Source organism: Gasterosteus aculeatus, chromosome 7 (assembly GCF_964276395.1).
Source record: "Gasterosteus aculeatus chromosome 7, fGasAcu3.hap1.1, whole genome shotgun sequence".
NCBI classification, from domain to species: domain Eukaryota; kingdom Metazoa; phylum Chordata; class Actinopteri; order Perciformes; family Gasterosteidae; genus Gasterosteus; species Gasterosteus aculeatus.
In genome coordinates, this window is record NC_135694.1 from 15,425,498 (window position 1) to 15,444,191 (window position 18,694).

Below are 18,694 nucleotides of genomic sequence, written 5' to 3' on the forward strand. Positions count from 1 at the left end.
CTTGATTCAAATAAAAGGTTAATACATTTGCCATTAATTGTTGTTTGCTTGTTTATAATATCCATAATTAATTTAAACCTGATTTCCTTACAAAAAACAACAGCGATCTCAGAAACTTTGCCTGCACTGTCCAATAAAGTTACTGAATCGTTTTCAAGTCACTGAATCAAATCGAATCGTTCTAAATTAACCCAGATCGTCCATGAATCGAATCGGCGACCATGAATCGTGATTCGAATCGAATCGTTGTTAAAATGAATCGTTACACCCCTACCTTACACGGATGACAGGCACTGATCGGACTCAACCTTAGGATAGGAGAGCAGTCATAGCACATCAGCTCTGTCACATCTCCGTATTTATTGTTGTGAGTTATTATTTTTTCGATCTGCATAGTAGGATTGGTTTGGTTCATTACTAAGGAACTAGAATGATGGGATTTTCGTCCAGTGTGCCTTGTGAGGCAGGCCCTTCTTTGGCGGTCCGTTGTTAAAATAAAGCCAAAGAGAGGGTTGTCGTCGCTCAGGGGAAGAGCAGGTGTGCTGGAAACTGCAAGGTTTGTGGTTTGAGTCCCGGCTGCCCCACGTCGAAGTGTACCTGAGCAAGACACCTAATCCCTAATTGCTCACCGGGCAAACATTTTTTGCATTAAAAATGCAATGTAATGTAAGTCACTTTGGATAAAACATCAGCTAAATGACCTGTAATTTAATGTAAATAGATGGTTCAAATCAAGAGATGTTTATTCTAACCAAACCTAAAACAGTCACATAAACTGAACTTTTCAATTGAACAGTCTAACGCTGTCAAACCACACAGACTGGCATCCAGTACAGCTTCACAGTTTTCATCTCAGATGTGGTCGTATTTTCAGAAGGACTGCAGCCTTCAGCTGAGTTACTTTTATGTAGCTATGCTTCTCAGAATTTAATGGCAGATATGGGCATTCTTGTCTAGTGACTAAAAGATTTATTTGGGTATAAGACACGATCAACGTACTGTGCTCCAGGGGTGGAAGTAACGAATTACAAATACTCATGTTACTGTAATTAAGTATTTTTGGGTACTTGTACTTTTATGAGTATTTTCTTCAAGTGTGTAATTTTACTCATACTTGAGTACAATTTACACCATGTAATCTACTTTGCTACTTTTAAAGTCGCTATTCAGAAGGGCTGCAACAACAAATCAATGAAATCGATAAAATTTGATTATTAAAAGCAATGGCAACGAATTTCATTATCGATTCGTTGTGTCGCGCGATTATTACATCACTCAATGAGTTGAGGAGATGCGCGAGGAGCAAAAGTAAATGCGCCGAGCCGACGTAGAGGAAAGATGAGCCAGCAGCGCCGGCAGTTGTTGTGAGTCACATGACGAGTTACTAAAGACCGAAATGACTGACTGTCACGCTCAATGCGTGACACATGACAGCCCTGCTGTTTACTCGTCATCCAACTGAACGGAAATTAAAGCTTTTTAAAGCTGGTTTTTTTATTCGATTCATCGATTCATCAAAGAAATAATCAACCAATTAATCGATTATAAAAATAATCCCTACTAATGAGTTTGCCCACAATTTAAAATAATATTCAAACCGTCAAGATTATTTTTTTTTTAATGCAAATGCTCATTGGCTGTCAGATCACGCCCGCGCCAATTATTCTAAGACGTAGTATAAGCAAAGGCCAACTCTTACTCTTGAGTAAACTTGCAGCGTTTCTCTCTTGCATGTGTTTTGAAGTTTGCGTTGCGTTGCTCTGGTCGTTTTTGGGATCGCCGCATTTTTCTCTTGCAGCGTTTAACTGTTGCGTTTGCAACGCGTTTGCACGTGTCGGTCACCATAAAATTGCCTGTAATTTTTCTATATCGTTCGTCTGAGAAATGTGCTTTGAATTTGAATTTTATACATCGAATGTCTGCTATTGACGATGCAATAAAACATCCATCGGTTAAAAAGTAATTTGTACTCTGAGTAGTTTTTGAGAAAAGTACTTTTACTTGTAATTGAGTACAATTTAAGCAATGTAACAGTACTTGTACTCGAGTACAAATTTTCAGTAATCCTTCCACCTCTGCTGTGCTCCCACCTGGACGGATCAGTGTTGCTGCTGTGTGCGCATGCTGTGTTGCTCAGTCGTATGGCAAAAGGAGACAAAGTGTTCACGACCAAAGAGTCTTACCTCCCCCACTCCCCTAAACGCAGTCGACGTTTGATTTGCTCTAACGTACTGAAGCTATCACACACTGGGGGGGAAACAAACACACACACCCACACACTCTGGCTCCCAGCAGGAGTTCCTCAGGAAACTGGATGTGACAGGCAGCTGTCACAGTCCCACGCTGATGCAGACAGCCTGTTTCTCGCACACACGCCTGAGTACACACACCCTCACGCTTCTGCTGCTGCTGCAGGAGTTCTTCGTCCTCTCATATCACATCCTCTCTATTCAGACACAGACCCTGATCCTGTTTCCATTTGGAAATCTTGATTGAGGATGTGGTTGTTTCCAAAGCATAATGTGTTATAGGTCTCAAGGATATCAAAACCTGGATGACAAGGGACTTCCTGATTTTAAACTCAGACAAACTCAGACGTCAGTCATCTTGATAAGACCAGAGGACCTTCAAAGTCAGTTGTCGGGTGATAGTTTCTTTGGATGGAATGGCTCTGGTATCCAGCCTTTTTTCACTTAATTTATACAAAACTAAGGCACTTCCTGTCTCAAAGTGATGTATTTGTTACATCTAGTCTAGATTACTGCGGTTCTACGTTAACAGGCGGCTTTAATAAGTCTCATAAGCCTCTACGGCTGATTCAGAATGCTGCAGCATGTGTATTAACAAGAACTAAGAAAAGGGATCATATTATTCCTGTATTAGCTTCTCTGCACTTTCTCCCTGTTGAATGAAGAATAGAAGGCCCTTGTTGCCTATCTTAAGGAGCTTGTAATACCATATTGCCCTACAAAAGAGCTGCGCTGCATGAATGCTGGTTTACTTGTTACCTAGAGTCTTAAAAAGTAGGATTGGAGCCAGAACCTTCAGTCACCAATCGTCTCTTCTGTCAGACCAGCTTCTACTTTCAGTCTGGGGGGGCAGACACAGTCAGCTCATTTAAGACGAGGCTTATGGTTTTCCTCTTGTCTGGCTCAAGTCAGCCTGGACCAGCCAGATGAGCTGATTCCCTGTGACACACTGAGCTCCTCTCTCCTCTTCTCTCTCTCCTTCTATACACAATCACATGCTCATATATCACTTATTTCAGCTTCTTCCCCAGAGTTTTTGTGCTTCCTCTCCTCAAAGTTTCAATGGATCATGGTTATATCTGGACTCTGGTCCTGTCTCCTGCCTCCTCCTCCTCTCATTATTGTTAGTAGCCAAATTACTATTACCGTCAGCAATACCCAACATTACTCCCTAAGGTTTCTTTTTTTCCCCTGTTGAAGCTCTTATTGTTTTTGGGGAGTTTTTCCTGTGCCGATGTGAGGGTTATGGAACAGATAATGTTGCACGTGTACAGACTGGGAAGCCCTCTGAGGAAAGTTTCTAATTTGCGATTTTTCTACAAAATAAAAATAATTGAATCATAGCTGGACCATAATTCCCATATACTTTTATTTAATTTGGAGCGGGACCTTTACGCCCAGGACTCCTACCTATTTACACAATTTTAATACATGGATTGGAGGGCTGGTGCAGCTTTAAATAGACTATGAATAAACTGGCCCCACAGGGTAAATTACATCAAAATGTAACTGAATAGAATTCAAAGGGAAGGTCATCCTGCCTCCTGCCTGCACATACTTACTTACCACTTTAAGTATGCACTTTAGTCTTAAAATAGCATTTTATTGATTACATACTGAAAAGTAAGCCGTGTAAGGAACCTCTTTGACTGATGTGTTCTTGTTAACATATGAGAGATGTAATACAAAGCTGGACATGTATTAAACAAACTTTAAATTCATGTAGTGTTTCCCCATCATTCACCAGAGAAAAGAGAACAGTCCTTTATGGGCAATATTTGTTGATGCCCTGTGCCAATACGTGCCATAGCTACCAGGATTACTTCTACTCTGCTCACGCACATGTGAAGTGAATGAGTGGTGGAAACAGATCAGCTAGTTCAGTTAGGTGTGGGCTCAGGAAGAATCATTGCTCCTTTAGACTATAAATTTATCCAGTGAAAAGTCAGAACCCACAGATCCACCCAACACAAAGGACATTCCTCCCAAACATGAGCTCCTCTGCTAAACAATGTTCTTATTGTGACAGAAGAAAGAGTAAGTCTCTGCTCCGACACTCAATTCCTCAGATACCTGTAAAACTACTCTCCTCGGCTACATGTTTGTTCTCCACCATTGCCAACAAAAAGTACCAACAACATTTTCCCTGCCTGTAAAAAAAAAAAAAGTCTACTCTGGTATTTTTTGATTTCACAAAAGAAGTATTCTGTGCTTCCTTTCCACTCACAGATTTGTGGCATCGATCAACATAAGTACAAGAGAACACTGATATGATGATATCAGCCTGTTGTTAAATGATGAATTTAAATTCAAAATGTTTCAAAAAGCACGATTTCCCCAGCCAGGAAATTGAACTGTCACAATTGTGATTCATCAGTATATTACTATAACACTGTAATAGTACAGTATTTTCATTTGGTTAGTGGTGTTAATATCCTTTTGCATTTCATATTTTATGTTACAAAAGTGCAAGATGCATGCTTATCAGGGTTTCCAGAAGAACTTAAACACAAATTGACTTTTTGGAATTGATTGATTGAAACAATTGCAAATATAAAGCAACAGTGATAGAGAGGGATTTACCTCCAACATGGCAACCTAAATCTGTTCTCTTTCTCGCTCTCAGAAACACAAACACACACACTAGATGGGATGAAATGGAATACTTACTGAATGGCCCGACTGCGATGAAGTGATGCACAAAGGGTGAAAAAGAAGAAGATGAATGAGATGATAAGTCACAATGAAAGACATATTTCAACAAGTAGGAGTCAGAACTGTGGAGCACCAGAGCCGCTCAGCTCTGCTCACCACTGATCCACGTAGCAGGGCTAATTAATAACGTTAAGTATGGCCTTGCTCTGTTTCGGTGGGTCAGGGTTTAGTGTGCTATCTCACTGAAATGACTTTGGCAAGGCAAATGGAGCAGGACCATCATGACTATTATCAGTACCACCTGTGTTTAACCTGATGTGGCCTAACAAGATGGTTGCGGGGAAAAGGTTGGGCAATTTATATGAACCAATACCAGAGTAAAAGAGAATGAGGCGGGTAGAGGGATGATGAACTGGATGTGGACGTACAAGTGAGGATTAGAGGTTGTGTTCCGATTCTTATGGAGGGGGTGGATCCTATTATCCACAATACTGCAGCTAAATAAACCAGCACATGATCCGTTTGACCATAGTCATAAGAACAATGATTAAAGTCCTGTGTTATAATTCTTGCATAAAGGTGCTATTATTCACATTCAAATATATATTTTACTAAAACCTATCACCATGGAACTTCCCCATTTGACTATTACATGAGACAATTAGTTTTGCATTACATTTTTTCTGTACATTTTCATAGATGCAGATAGGACATTCTCTTTTGAAATATTGGCTCATTTTCATACATTTTCTCAATTGAAATGTGAACATTGGATGAAGACCGTTTCAAAATGTTTGTGCATTCTGGTGGTGTATTAGAGTCAAATGTTTTTACAAAGAGACATTTTGGATATGTGTCGTTATAAAAGGATGATGTATAGTGCATGCATGTAGATGAAGTATGTGAATATACGTTATGTGTGTCAGAAGTGGTGGTCCAGAGTGGAGTGCCTGCTAACAGAATTAAATGCTGCAGAGCAAAACCCTAACTATTTCCTGTTATCACACATTACATATTTTTCTTCCCAGTGCCTCGATTCAAGAGCTGACTTCATTTTAATGCAATCTCACTTCTTTTTGAACTCTCTCGCTCCACAGACTCAAAAGGAACTCAAACTTTTTTCAGTGCATGTTAGCAGTGGCAGTGTGAACCCTCTATAGTCTTTGTTTTGGAATTCTTAGGGCTTATCTCATATCCCCATTTTGAATATTAATAATACAATTCAACATGATCCTGGAGAGGAGACGGACTTAATGGCAAACCTCACACAGAAGCCACTGGGAGAAGTTGTGTGATGCATCGTAGCAGAACTGCCCATCTGTGCAAACTATTCACTCTGGTATTAAGTGTTGAAATAGTAATTTCATTTTCATAATTAATGAAACATGATTTATTTCAACTAGAAGTTACAAGACAATGATTTGAACAACTACACCACGACTGTGCAGCCAGCTGGCCTTGGAACTATGTGCTGAATGCCCGAGCCTCACCGTGCACTTGCAGCGTCCCAGAAGACTCGGCTTTGCCCACGCTGTTCTCTGACACGCAGGTGTACGTGCCCTCGTCCTCACCTCGCACCTGGGTCAGACGCAGACTGTTGTCGCTGCGGATCTCAAACCTGGAAGTCCACCCACACACAGAAAGACTTGCTGGTCATTTTCAATTTTCAAAGTTTCTGTGTCCTTAAAACTTTTTAAATGCAACAAAATTCAGAGCTGTCAGGCTAAGTATGAGGCTGATGTTCTAACTATCTGAAAAGTTGCGATAATGCATTTTGCACTATGTGAATGGGTTTAGTAAAATGTCAGATTACTGTCTTATAGCTTTAGGCCCCTGTGGAGATCTGACCCTTCTGACAACTCGGGAACATTTTACCCCATTTCCCCTGAGGGATCATCCAAGCTTCATCCAGCTAAATCTACGAAGCTCTAACAGTTCCTCAGTCACTTTGTTACCATGCAATACACTACTACTAATATCACTGTCTTCACGAATGCGGGGAAATTTCAGTTCAGTTCCTTTACATCTGGATGGCCATCACAAGGGGCTGTACATTGGACTCCTAGGAAAACTAACCGTCTTTTTTTTTCAAAAAGTGTGCAGTTCGTTGGCTTTAATCCAGGATGAGTAATGTATTCAAGAAAGAAAAAATGTTATATTTGTTCAAAATCTTTGATTGGAAGATGTCAGCTCCCAGCTCCCAGCCAGTTTTCAGGACTGGACACTTTTCCACCCTTTGAGTTCCAAGCTTGATCTCAAAACATCCACTTGCAAAAAAAAATCTTTTCAATCAATAACTCAATAATTTCATCATGTTGCCTAGCTCAGCAGAGAACATTGGAATCTGTAACACCCTGACTACCACCGTATACGCGGATAGATGACACCAGGGTGATAGTGGCGCTTGGAGCAGATCACTGACAACACAGGGGTCTTCTTTCATCCGTACCTGCCCCGAGCTAACTCCCCCTCCTCTCTCCGCCAGCGGACAGTCGGAATCGGGTCTCCGTGCACCTCGCAGAAGAAGTCCACTGTGTCGTCTGCCAACACCACCTGGTTCACTGGCTGTCTGGTGAACACCGGCCTCTCTGAAATCAGACCAGACAGAGTACTCAGAGAGGATTACAAATATATGTGGGAGGAAACTTAAATGACCCCTCCTGGGTGACCGTGATGCAGATGAGAATAAACCACCAACAAACCACCACAACTAAACACGGTAACAGGAAGGAGTGTTGTGCGTCATTATTGATGAGCTACAGGCTGAAAGCATGTGCAGAACAACGCTGAGATAAACAGGATGGAGAACCAATCTCGATATATCCTGAGAGACGTAACTCTTATTATGATCATAATTTAAAAATGTTGACGGCTGAGAGAAGTGCAGTAGTGTACACACTGGCTTTCCTGTTGATGGAAAAGAACAGCATTTGGGATATGGTGGGGAGGGGGAGAGGGTTTGGTGGGCCTAAAAAGAAAATATCAATCTTCTATCCGTTTCCCCGGATCAATACACACTTTGTGAGCGCTTATGTTGCTGTTCTGCTGGGAGCAGAGAATCAAAAAGAGGGAGCAGAGCAGAGGTCAGGGGAGGAAAGCAAAAGGCATCTGGGAGGGAGGGATCCATCTTCTGCTACATCAATCTCAGCTGAGGAAAGTACAGCCCAGCACAGAAGGAAAACAGATGATTACTGTAACCATTAGTTACTCTAAAAGATTAGTAAAGGTAAAATAAAGCCAAGCTGTTTTCAAAGGAAGTCGCAATCTGACAATATATTAGATTACTAGAATTCCCATGTTTTTTCCCATGCATTGTTGACCGCAATGTAATAACTCACCAAACACCACCAGCTCAGCAGGATCACTGTCTTTCTCTCCGACCATGTTGGTCCCAACGCACACATACATGCCAGCATCGCTTTTCCTGGTGTTGGAAATCATCAATTTGCCTCCCCGCATCTAGAAAATTGAGGAGCAAAAAGAAAGGCAATAAGGGAAATGGATAAGAAGGTGCGTGTACGAGGAGGAGGGCAAAGTAGATTGCAAGGAAGTGGAAGAGAGGTTGTGTTTGGAGTAAAGGGGAAGAAGGAAGATAAATGGAAAGAGGTTGGGAACAGGATATTGAGGCATGTTAGTTAAGAGGGAAGCCACTCTGTCACTTTCAGTGTCTTGTGCCAGATGGCTCCTCTGCTCCTTATTTACACTGTTTGACAATTGGTCTAGCTCTGGGCACATAGGGTGCACACACACATTCAATGTATTCCATCTTGTTTATTTCTAGAAGTCGTTCTTCTGATCAACGCCCATAAAGGGTTCAACTAAACAACAATCAATGCATTTGCACTCTGACACTGGTTTTCAATTATCAATAATTATTGAACCAGATTGATTCAAAAATTCAATAAGCACCCATTGAGAACCCTAAGAAAAACACGGGTGGTTCAGTTGTTTCCAGTTTATAACATTGACTTCATGATATTAACTCTACAGAAAGAAACTTACAGTGATCCTCTCATCTCGGTCATTGACTCGGATGTTGTTTCTTTTCCAGGAGATGGTGGGCTCGGGATGGCCTCTGGGGGGGATACACTCCATGACAGCCGGTTCACCTGCTGCTACCACCACATCACTGGGCGTTTGACGGAAGTCATCTCTCAGAACTGAAAAAAAAGAGAAGAAGAGAAGACACCTGCTTAGAGTACGTGTGACTTCTTAATTGATGATGCTGTCAAGCTTTGCATACAATATTTAGATAATAATAATTGAGATAATCCCTTAGAAGTATGATAACGTTTTCCTGACATTTACACGATCTTTCTCGGTCGGTGCATACATTGAGTCCTGTTGAATTTGTACCAACATGCAGCCTTTAAAAATACAACCATTGACAACATGAATGCCAAACAGGTGCAAATCACCAGTTGGGATCATCCCTCTCTCACTGAGCTGAGCTGAGAAACACATAGTATGATGTATGACTGTGGATCTAACGCGGCGTCCCTGTGGTCTTCATCGAGTCTGTGTGATGTGTGCACATCAATAATGAAGGCTCTTCTAGCTGACACACAAAATGCATTATTCAAACTGACCCACACACATATATAAATACAACCGGATTCATAGTGAGGAAAACAAGTCACGACTGAAGCAAGGTAAAGGATGTGCTGCAGCAGGATGTCACTGTGATTAAGACAATAACTCCCTTTCTTTTGCTTCCCCTGTAATCCATGGATAAATAAATAAGAGATTTGTCTCATTTACCTCCAAATGCAGCCCTATGGAGTCAACACTTTGCCTGTCCCCTGGAGGCATTGGACTTATTCTCTCTCGTTTTAGGCTCTTAGGCTTTGTGACCTCTCAGATTACAGCTGCAGAGGATGGCTTGGTACTCTACAATGATGTTCTGACAACACTATTCTACTCCTGAGAGACCAAAGCCATGAAGGCCTGCAGGGGTAGTCTGGCCTCAGCTACTCCAGGGACTTACAAAGGGGAGAATCCCATGAGATGGATTTTCATGCATTCCTACCTGGCCCGACCAACCCCCCTCCCAAAAAAGAAAAGACACCCAATTCCTCTGCATTTATTAAGATTATCAAAGGACATGTGGAGGGCACACAATGTCAACCATCAAATATTCCACAAAGTTATCTTTGAAGCTATGGGAAGATGTGAGATTAGGACATGATTAATTGATGCCAGGGTAGAGGATGGCGGATTTGCATACTCCCTTACATTATATTGATATGTCTCATTGAGGTATTAATAAGTTATATCAAGGTAATGATATTCCTCCCATGTTCTGAATCATATTGTGTGCTGAGATGTGCAGAGGTGAGATGAAATGAAGACAGAAATCAATTACTTCTCCTGCAAGACATGTCAGAAACTGGTGTTCTACTTTACCTTCTGTCCATCTTGTCATGTTTGGAAGAAAAACTGATTTTTAAGGTGTATCAATATTTATCTATATATATATATATATATATAAATATATATATATTTATCTATATATATATATATATATATATATATATATATATATATTTATCAAATTAAATATTTTACATTACTCCTAAGACAATAAGTAGACATTGGCATTGACATTGATACCCCATCATGAGGCTATTCTATTGGTCCAATGCCATTGATTTTGCAATTCGTTTCAAAACTGAGATTTTTGAAGGTTGGAGATACTTCAACATGTGAATGCAAAAATCCTGTCAATCCCATTTTGCTTCAATGCTGCCTTTGATGAATGATTAGCCATCTGCTTATGTGTGATCGGAGCAATGGGCTTTCACAGGAATGGACCTTTAGGATAACTGTCTGAAGGACAAATGGGCTTTCAGTCCTCTGGGACATTTTTTGTAGCATTGTGGCTTTGGAATTATGAGCCGCCCCCATTCTGTTAACATTTGAGACTGTCCTCTTTGGGGAATGGGAAAGCCACAAAAGCTGGTCACGACATTTAGGAGCATCGCTGAGATGTCAGATGATTGATGGATGGGGATTGGACACATGTTGGCCTTTTCATTGAAACGATATGTAAGTATGTCAAGTAGTCAGTGCTTCGGCTTACAGCACGTTATTACATTTTTACATGAGAAATATGTACTTTCGGTAAAGTAAGAGTATTTGATCCAACCCAATTCAACCAAATACAAATACCCCTTTGAATCTCTGTAAAACCGGATTTATTATTGTGTATTCTATTCAAAGACTCGTCCTTTGAAAATGTCCCAGTAGCAAGTGTTCTCTTGCCCTGAGTATTAGTAGAATACCAAACAGTTGATAGTTCACCAAACAGTTGATAGTTCACTTGATAGATGAGGCCTTGAGGACCAAACTAAGCAAACAGAGGATAATATATTGTGTTATTATAGTGGAAAGCAAAAGTAAAACTGGCTGCTCCAAGTCATAATTTACTGCTACCAGTGGCAAAATAAAGCAGAAACCGTGCACGTGTTGTTGTTTGTCAGAACACGTCTCCTCCAGGCCCTTTGTCCTCAGCATCATTCATTACTGATAGACCACTGGATGTGTGGAGCAACATACCTGTGCTTGTATAATGCATTGATGCATGTATGTCTTCACAAAAGGGAGCGTAATCACATAAGAGACACAACACCAATGTAATGCCACATGCGAGCAATTGGGGGGGTCACCGCCTCATCTAAATAATGACACAGGGCCCATAATGACATTACAGTACATTATCATTATCATCACTGTCATCAGTGTCCATAAATCCCTCCATATAACCTCTCCATACTTCTGACAGTTGTGTGTGTGTAAAATGCATTGTATCTCAATGTCAGACAGTACGGCACGAAGACTCATCTCTCTTCTTGTCAAGATAGCGTGGCGTCCTCCCCGAAAGAGGGCGAGCTTGGTTGTGAATGTGCAGAGATAAATCAGCCTGTTCTGTTTGTAATCAAGGTCATGTCAGTGTTTAAGGGGGGTATTTTTCAGTCTCTCAATCGAGGAAAAAGCTTGTTCTAGCCTTCGCCCTGATAAAATACACCCTTACGCAATTCATTGTGGGCTTCTGAACCACTATGTTGCTGTCTTTTTCTTATTGCCACTTATGGCTTTCGTCAGACCCATATCCTGATGGCCAATTACTTAGCCATAGAGCATTCGATGCCCTCCAAATCCCATTGGCCCCTCCGATCCTGGAATGATATTCCGAACGACACCCCCGACCTTCTCCGTACCTGCCGATGACCTTTCTCCTGATTACTATTCACAGCGGATTACGAAATCCTGACTAAATTGTTGAGGAACCTGCCCCATCACGCAAAGTGGGGATGGAAATAGGGGGGCCCGTTGCACACCAGGTCTGAATTACCATGCGGCAGGGTTAAAGGACCGTTGTGTGACCTGTCACACAACAGTCTGAGATTGTGGCTCCGGGGACCCTGATCATTTTCCCGTCCTGGCCTCTGCACTCTCCACATCTGAGCAAAAAGAGGATGTCTAGAAGTGTATTAGGCACTGGCAATTACGCATGAGGCCCTTTGGGGCCCATATTAAGTGGCTGCTCTTTGACCCTTCTTTAAAGCCCTCCAACAAAGCCAAAATAATCCCCACCATTGGACCTGAACGGTGCGCTTTAATCAGACCATAGACGCCCCCGCATCCCATGAACTGGGTTGATTTGTCAGGCCTTGATGGAGTTTTAGCCTCAAGTCATAGTATCGTTTGATCACGTTATGTATTTATTGTTTCAGGAGCTGGAACAACAGAACAGTGGAAAAGATAAGATCAATAAAAAAGAGAATTTGTTGGATACTATTTTGATGGATTAATAGTTGCTATTGATCGTGCAAAAAGGCCAAAACACAAAGGGATACTTTTCTTTGTCGTAAATGAGAGCTCAAAAACTCAAAGCTTTGGGTTTTGAACTGTTGGATTGGATTGTGGAAAATTAGTTGACATTTTATAGCAGAACTGTCACTTTGTGAGTTTGTTTCCTGTTTTATTTTGTAGTTTCCTGCCCCATTGTACCTGGGTTAGCTTCACTTAGCTTGTCATCCCCTGTGATTGTCTCACGTGTCCCTGATTGTTTCCACCTGTGTCCAATCACCTGCACCTTTCCAGTATATTTAAACCATGTGTCTCTCTTGTCGGTGAATTTGTTTTGTTTGCATGTGTCCTGATCTGCGGTTTGCCCCCAGGCGTTTTGATTTGAACTTCAATAAAAGTACTTTTGTTTGCAGGTCTGTGTTTGAGTTCTGCTTCCCCAACCCCGTTTGTGGCGATGAATTAAGAAAATAATTGCTAGCCGCAGGTCTAATTGTTTCTTGATGTAATTTCTGCAAATGTGCCGATATCAAGTCGGGTGTACCATCAGCTAGTACTAAACACAACCCGTCTAAGAGTCCAAATCCGGATCTTGAGCATTTTAGCCTCACGGTCTGTTCAGATTGCATTCAGACTACATACATTCACACGATGACGAGCACATTACTCATAAGAAATCAAATGACACTCATCTGCACGGAGCATTTAACAGCTTGTGATGGGTGTTGAAAAATTATGGAAGTTAGAAATTATACTGAATCATAATAATAAAAAAACCCATGGAAGTTCTTATTGGGTTTGTCCTGTTTTATTTTGTAGTTACCTGCCTTCCGTGTCCCTGGAATGACTTTACTTCCTGCCCTGGTGTTCTCCTAAGCGTGATTGTCTGCCGTGTCCCTGATTATTTCCTGCTCTGTCCAATCACCTGCACCCTCCCAGTGTATTTAAATCAGGTGTGTCCCCTGTCGGGTTGGTGAGTTTTGTAGCTTGTGTTCCTGGTCTGCGTTTTGCCTCTAGGTCCTACTTTCGCCACCTCAACTTGACAGTTATGGTAGGTGAGTAATAGTCACATGTGACCACAGGGACAAAGTAGCCGCACCCTGATGTATATCAGGACATCATTTGAGCATTTAATTGGACATAAAAAGACACCATTAGGACGAGCTCAGGCTCACTTTTAATTAAATGGCTTAATCGCTGTCGACAATGTTCGTGTGACTGTGTGTTTGGATCTGTGTGACAGATCCCCCGCAAGTATCGATATTCAGATGGCAGAGAGGGACTGAGGTCATCCTCCATCCATCCGTCAGCTCCCATCTTGTCCTGGATACGGAGCAATCTGCTTCGGCGTGGACGCAACGCCGGACATGCACCGCCCAGCTACTTGCTACATCATTTTTATCCTTTCACAAGGAATGAGCGTTTTCTTTGTCGTCTCTGCAAGTGAAGCCCGGTCCCCAAGGAAACAGGGCCCCCTCCCTCAGAAGCCATCTTCCATCAGACACCCTCATTATCCAGAGTGGACCCCCTCCGATCCCTATCCACCATTATACCATGATGAAACGGCCCAGCGCGGGATATTTTGTGTGTTGTGTGGTGACTGGAGGGTCTGGGGAGGGGGTGGGCAGGGTTTTCAGAGTTGGAGACAGATGTCCATGCTGCCTTTAAGCACCCACCTCGTGGCCCCCACCTCACCCAATACAAACATGGAAATATGCTGCACGGCAGCTGTAGCAACACATGCAGCAAAGCACTGTCTGTACACACACGTACACACATCCACACACGCTGTGTCAAGACACCTTGCTAACTTTAAACATGTTCTGCCCAAGCTTGGTTTAAAGTTGCTGCTCAGAGTGTGGCTTAAGGAGAGGGTCGCATGGCCTTGAGTCAATGACCTGACTGGCTTTGGCTCAAAATGTTCACGTGGCCGGCGGCGAGATTGAGCCGGAGCTGAAGCCAAATTGAATCGGAATTACAGCGACATGACATTTCAATTAGTCCTTCCACGAGTTGAGGAGAGTCACCTCCACCGCCGTTAGGAGCGCACACACACAATCAATGTCCGACTCATTTTTACACAACATATTCACTCCTCCGTTTCCCTTTGTCCCTCAGTGTGTCCGCCGGCGTGGCCATTTAGGCCACCGTGACTGCTGCTTAGTCTGGACAGCTGAGTCCATTTAAGCAATTACCGGCCCGGTGCAGATAACACAGTAATGAAACACATGTCACAACGCTGCATTAGAAGCAGATTATAAACCTTTTATTGGCATGTACAAACCTCTTCTCACACCGCAATCACCCCAAAACAACAACGTGCAATTGATATTCATATCCCCATGTGGTTTGTGTTATCGCTATAGCCATGTTATGTAAAATACTGCCCAAAATTGAATCAGGTAATAATATGAGGAGCAGCCCAATATTTTCTGTTAAATTTACTGTCTTCGAATAGTAAAGCAATGGAGTTGTGCACAATACAAGACATTTGAGGACACTGTCTTAAGCTTTGGGAAACTCAAAATACATGGTAAAAATGGTTGTTAGCTTTTCAAGGATGAAGCGGGTACCTTTTACTGTTTATTTCATGAAACTGCACTGCATCTTTTATCCTTGTTAATCGGATCAATGTCTCTTTCATTTCAAATTCACTTTTCTATCGCCTGATGTGAATGGTTTTATTTGAAACACTTGAATCGTTGTTGAAATGTTGTTGTGCTATACAAATAAATGTGCCTTGCCTAGTTGCATCTTCTCCATTACACAGCTGTGGTCCTAATAAGCACTGTGCGCAGGTTCATCTGGTTTGTCCAGCTCGTACGGTCAAGACACTGATAAAGTAAAATGTAATTAGAAATTAAATATTATTGGTGCTTTTTGATATGATTAAACAAGCCTCACGCAGGAACTTTGTGGATGTGGTAAGGTTTTAAAGGCCTTTGCTGACCTTGGATGTTCACCTACGTCACACAAACACACCCCCACTGACACACACGCATGCACACTCTCACACAGACCAGAACGGACCAGAGGCAGGCCAAGCCCATAAGATTGCAACAACTATATTTCAAGTCCCCCCCCCCCCCATACAACCAGCTACTACAGCCGAAATGTGCACAGGCACAGATAGAAGTGTTCTACTGTAAACATGTGTAACTCTCATGCAAACAATTTGCATGTAAATCCCTCCAGTCTCGCGGCAGGTTCCCATCACACCGGTGAGCCGGGTTCTGTGCTCACCCACCCAGCAACCTTGAGGTTAATCCACGGCAAACCTCCTCTGGCATGGCACGTTCGCCCTGTGTGTGAGTGTGTTCATGTGATTTTCAATGTTTTTAATCTCTGCAATTCCTGATGGTATACACATGACTCTCCCCGACCACTGACAACCAGCAGAGCAAAGTCAGCAGAGTATGGACTTCTCTGGGCACTAAAGTCTTGTCAAAAGATCTCATAGGGCAGACTGGTGGTAAGGCAGAGGGACCAGGTTAATGCCACGAGCATCCACAGTGCTCAACAGTCCCTGGGAAAATACAATTATTTGCTCCCTATTCTGGCTGCCCCTGCCTCTGACCTCCTACAGGGAGAAAGACAAGAAAAACAATTTCCTGGCATGGATCAATAATATTATATTTTCAAAAAGCTGTGTTTAAGATTTATTTCTCCCTGAACCTCTAACAGGGAACGTGTGAGATGGAGTAAAGCCAAGGTGAATGGATATGGACTGAACACGGCTCAACCCAATCTATTGTGGTCTATTACTTAATGAAGGTGTGTGTTCACTGGCCCAACGTTTTGGAACTTGGAGCTTAGCTCTCAGCCACACTGCCACGTAAGGACAGAACCAAGAAACGTTGTTTCAAATTACCATGCTTATTCATGAAATATTCACACTATTTAACTATACTTCATTCAGCTTTATTCAAGTGGCTGCCTGCTCCTCGTAAAGTTGAATAAATTATTAGGTGAGTCCATATGCGCTTGATTGACAGGCCTCTTAAAAAACAGTTTACGCCCTTCAGACAAAGAACAATCTGGCAGAAAAACACATTTTGGAATGGATTTTATGAGGATTATTTTCTCGCTCAGTTGTAAATGCACCATGCCTTTAAACTGAAACTGAGCAAAATAGAAGATGTAACAGCGTTTTGTATTCCTTTTTGTTTGCAAAAACAAGGTAGTGGAGAGCCTCAGTGAAAAATAAGTCTGGACTACGTGCTATGAAGGCAGGGGGATTTGCAAACATGCATATCCATACCCACACTGCAATGTGACCAATATGTGGGAATATGCGATCTGGAGGTGGCCGTGTTGACATTTTACAAGTGTGTGAAGATAAAGACCATCAGAAAATAAATGGCTAATACGTAGAGTTAAACAAGGAGCAGTGATGCATGCATTGCATTGCTAAGTAGAGCCGCAACAAACCTCCACTCCCCTTCTGCACACCCTCCACCCCGGGACCCCGAGGGCCCACCGACAACAATACCATTACTGAGGTGGTCGGGCTCCTGTGTGTGGTCAGCTAATAAAGCAATTGTCTGGCCCTGAAAAGAGGATTACTTTAATCTAGTAATGGCCAATGTCGTGCAGCCTATAGGAGCAGGCTAAGAGGGTCACTGAGAACTGCTGAGCCCATTGTCAGGCAAATATGCCCCCATCCCCTCCTCTTTTACCCCATCAACCCCCCAAGCAGCCTGCCCTGATGTGCCCTCGGCTGACCCCCGCCGGCCGAATCAAGGCTACTGTAGTTCACCCATCCGGAAAACAAGAAACACTCTTTAACTAGAACTCTTGGAGAAAGGGTCTGACTGAGGCACCTAAAAACAAATGGTCCACCATCCCCCCAACAACATTCATTATTGACCACTGAGGTGCTATGGTAGGAATGAGCTCCTTCAAGAATTCTGCTCCAACATCATGAGGTGAAACTTTAACAGGGTAATTTGGACCGCATTCAGAACGACTACCACTAGTCAAAGCACTGGCCCCTCAACGAAGCACTGTCAAACAAATAGGTACCATGACGAGTAGTGCGTGCCCATTTCCAACAGCGGTGTAGAGAGTGATGGAATCTTCTCACCTGTACCTGGAACCACGCACCCACTAGCATGCCGCACCTTGCTGTTGTCCGTAACCCCGTCTGAGTGCTGTAGGGATGATGTATTCTAGTCAGCCAACTAGGAGGGTAGCTGGTAACTGGTTCCCTCAAAAAAGGCCAATGGGATTTTTGGTCTTTAGAAATGTCATTGGTCTAAATAATCTCAGCAAATAAATGTAAGATGATCTTCACAAATGAACACCATAACACAGGAACTTTGGCTACTGTAATCCATGTTGATGGATGTGTATTTTTGTTATTATTGTATGAATTTTAGTTAGCACTGTATTCAGTAGCTTCTTCTTCTGGGTGTGAATGGAATAATGATAATATGTGATGTTAAAAAGATTTGAGGGGTTGGAAAAACAGAAGAGAAATACAGGTACAGTACATTCACCGCTTTGCTCCACCATTGGAAAAGGGGCTGGCATCAGTTAGTTCTCACGCCATTGCGGCTAGAGAAGGCTAAAGCCGAATAGAGCATGTGAGCAGTTCTCAGCTGTGCCACCAATTTGTTAGTGCTGTCAATTTCCTGAGGAGCGTCTCTGGTGGTTTACACACACACACACACACACACACACACACACACACACACACACACACACACACACACACACACACACACACACACACACACACACATATACACACACACAATCATTTGCTGCATGTTTGCAGACTCTGACCCTCTGATCCCACTTTCACTGGCAGTGAGGTGCCCGCGAGGTGAAGAAGGTGAGTCGTCTGTCTGACATCAGCGTCTTCCTGTTGGAGGAGAGCCAGTCTGCTTGTGTGCCCCCCCCCCCCTTCAGCTGTCCCTGTCTGCTAACCAAGCCGACCAACGGCGCACTTTTCCCTGTCAAGCGATCGTGGACGT

The 18,694-nt window shown here is 42.6% G+C and overlaps 1 protein-coding gene across 6 annotated transcripts in view; it reads right to left on the bottom strand.

The window, feature by feature from the left end:
- robo3 (roundabout, axon guidance receptor, homolog 3 (Drosophila)) overlaps positions 1–18,694 on the bottom strand; it is a 125,478-nt gene that overhangs the window by 31,433 nt on the left and 75,351 nt on the right. For all 6 annotated transcript variants that reach the window (XM_040181840.2, XM_078106481.1, XM_078106480.1 and 3 more), the window contains exons 3-6: positions 8,907–9,064; positions 8,243–8,363; positions 7,354–7,492; positions 6,395–6,522 (exon numbers count right to left, since the gene is read on the bottom strand). In XM_040181840.2, the coding sequence (XP_040037774.2) occupies positions 6,395–6,522; positions 7,354–7,492; positions 8,243–8,363; positions 8,907–9,064 (546 nt within the window). The remainder of the gene's footprint in view (positions 1–6,394; positions 6,523–7,353; positions 7,493–8,242; positions 8,364–8,906; positions 9,065–18,694) is intronic.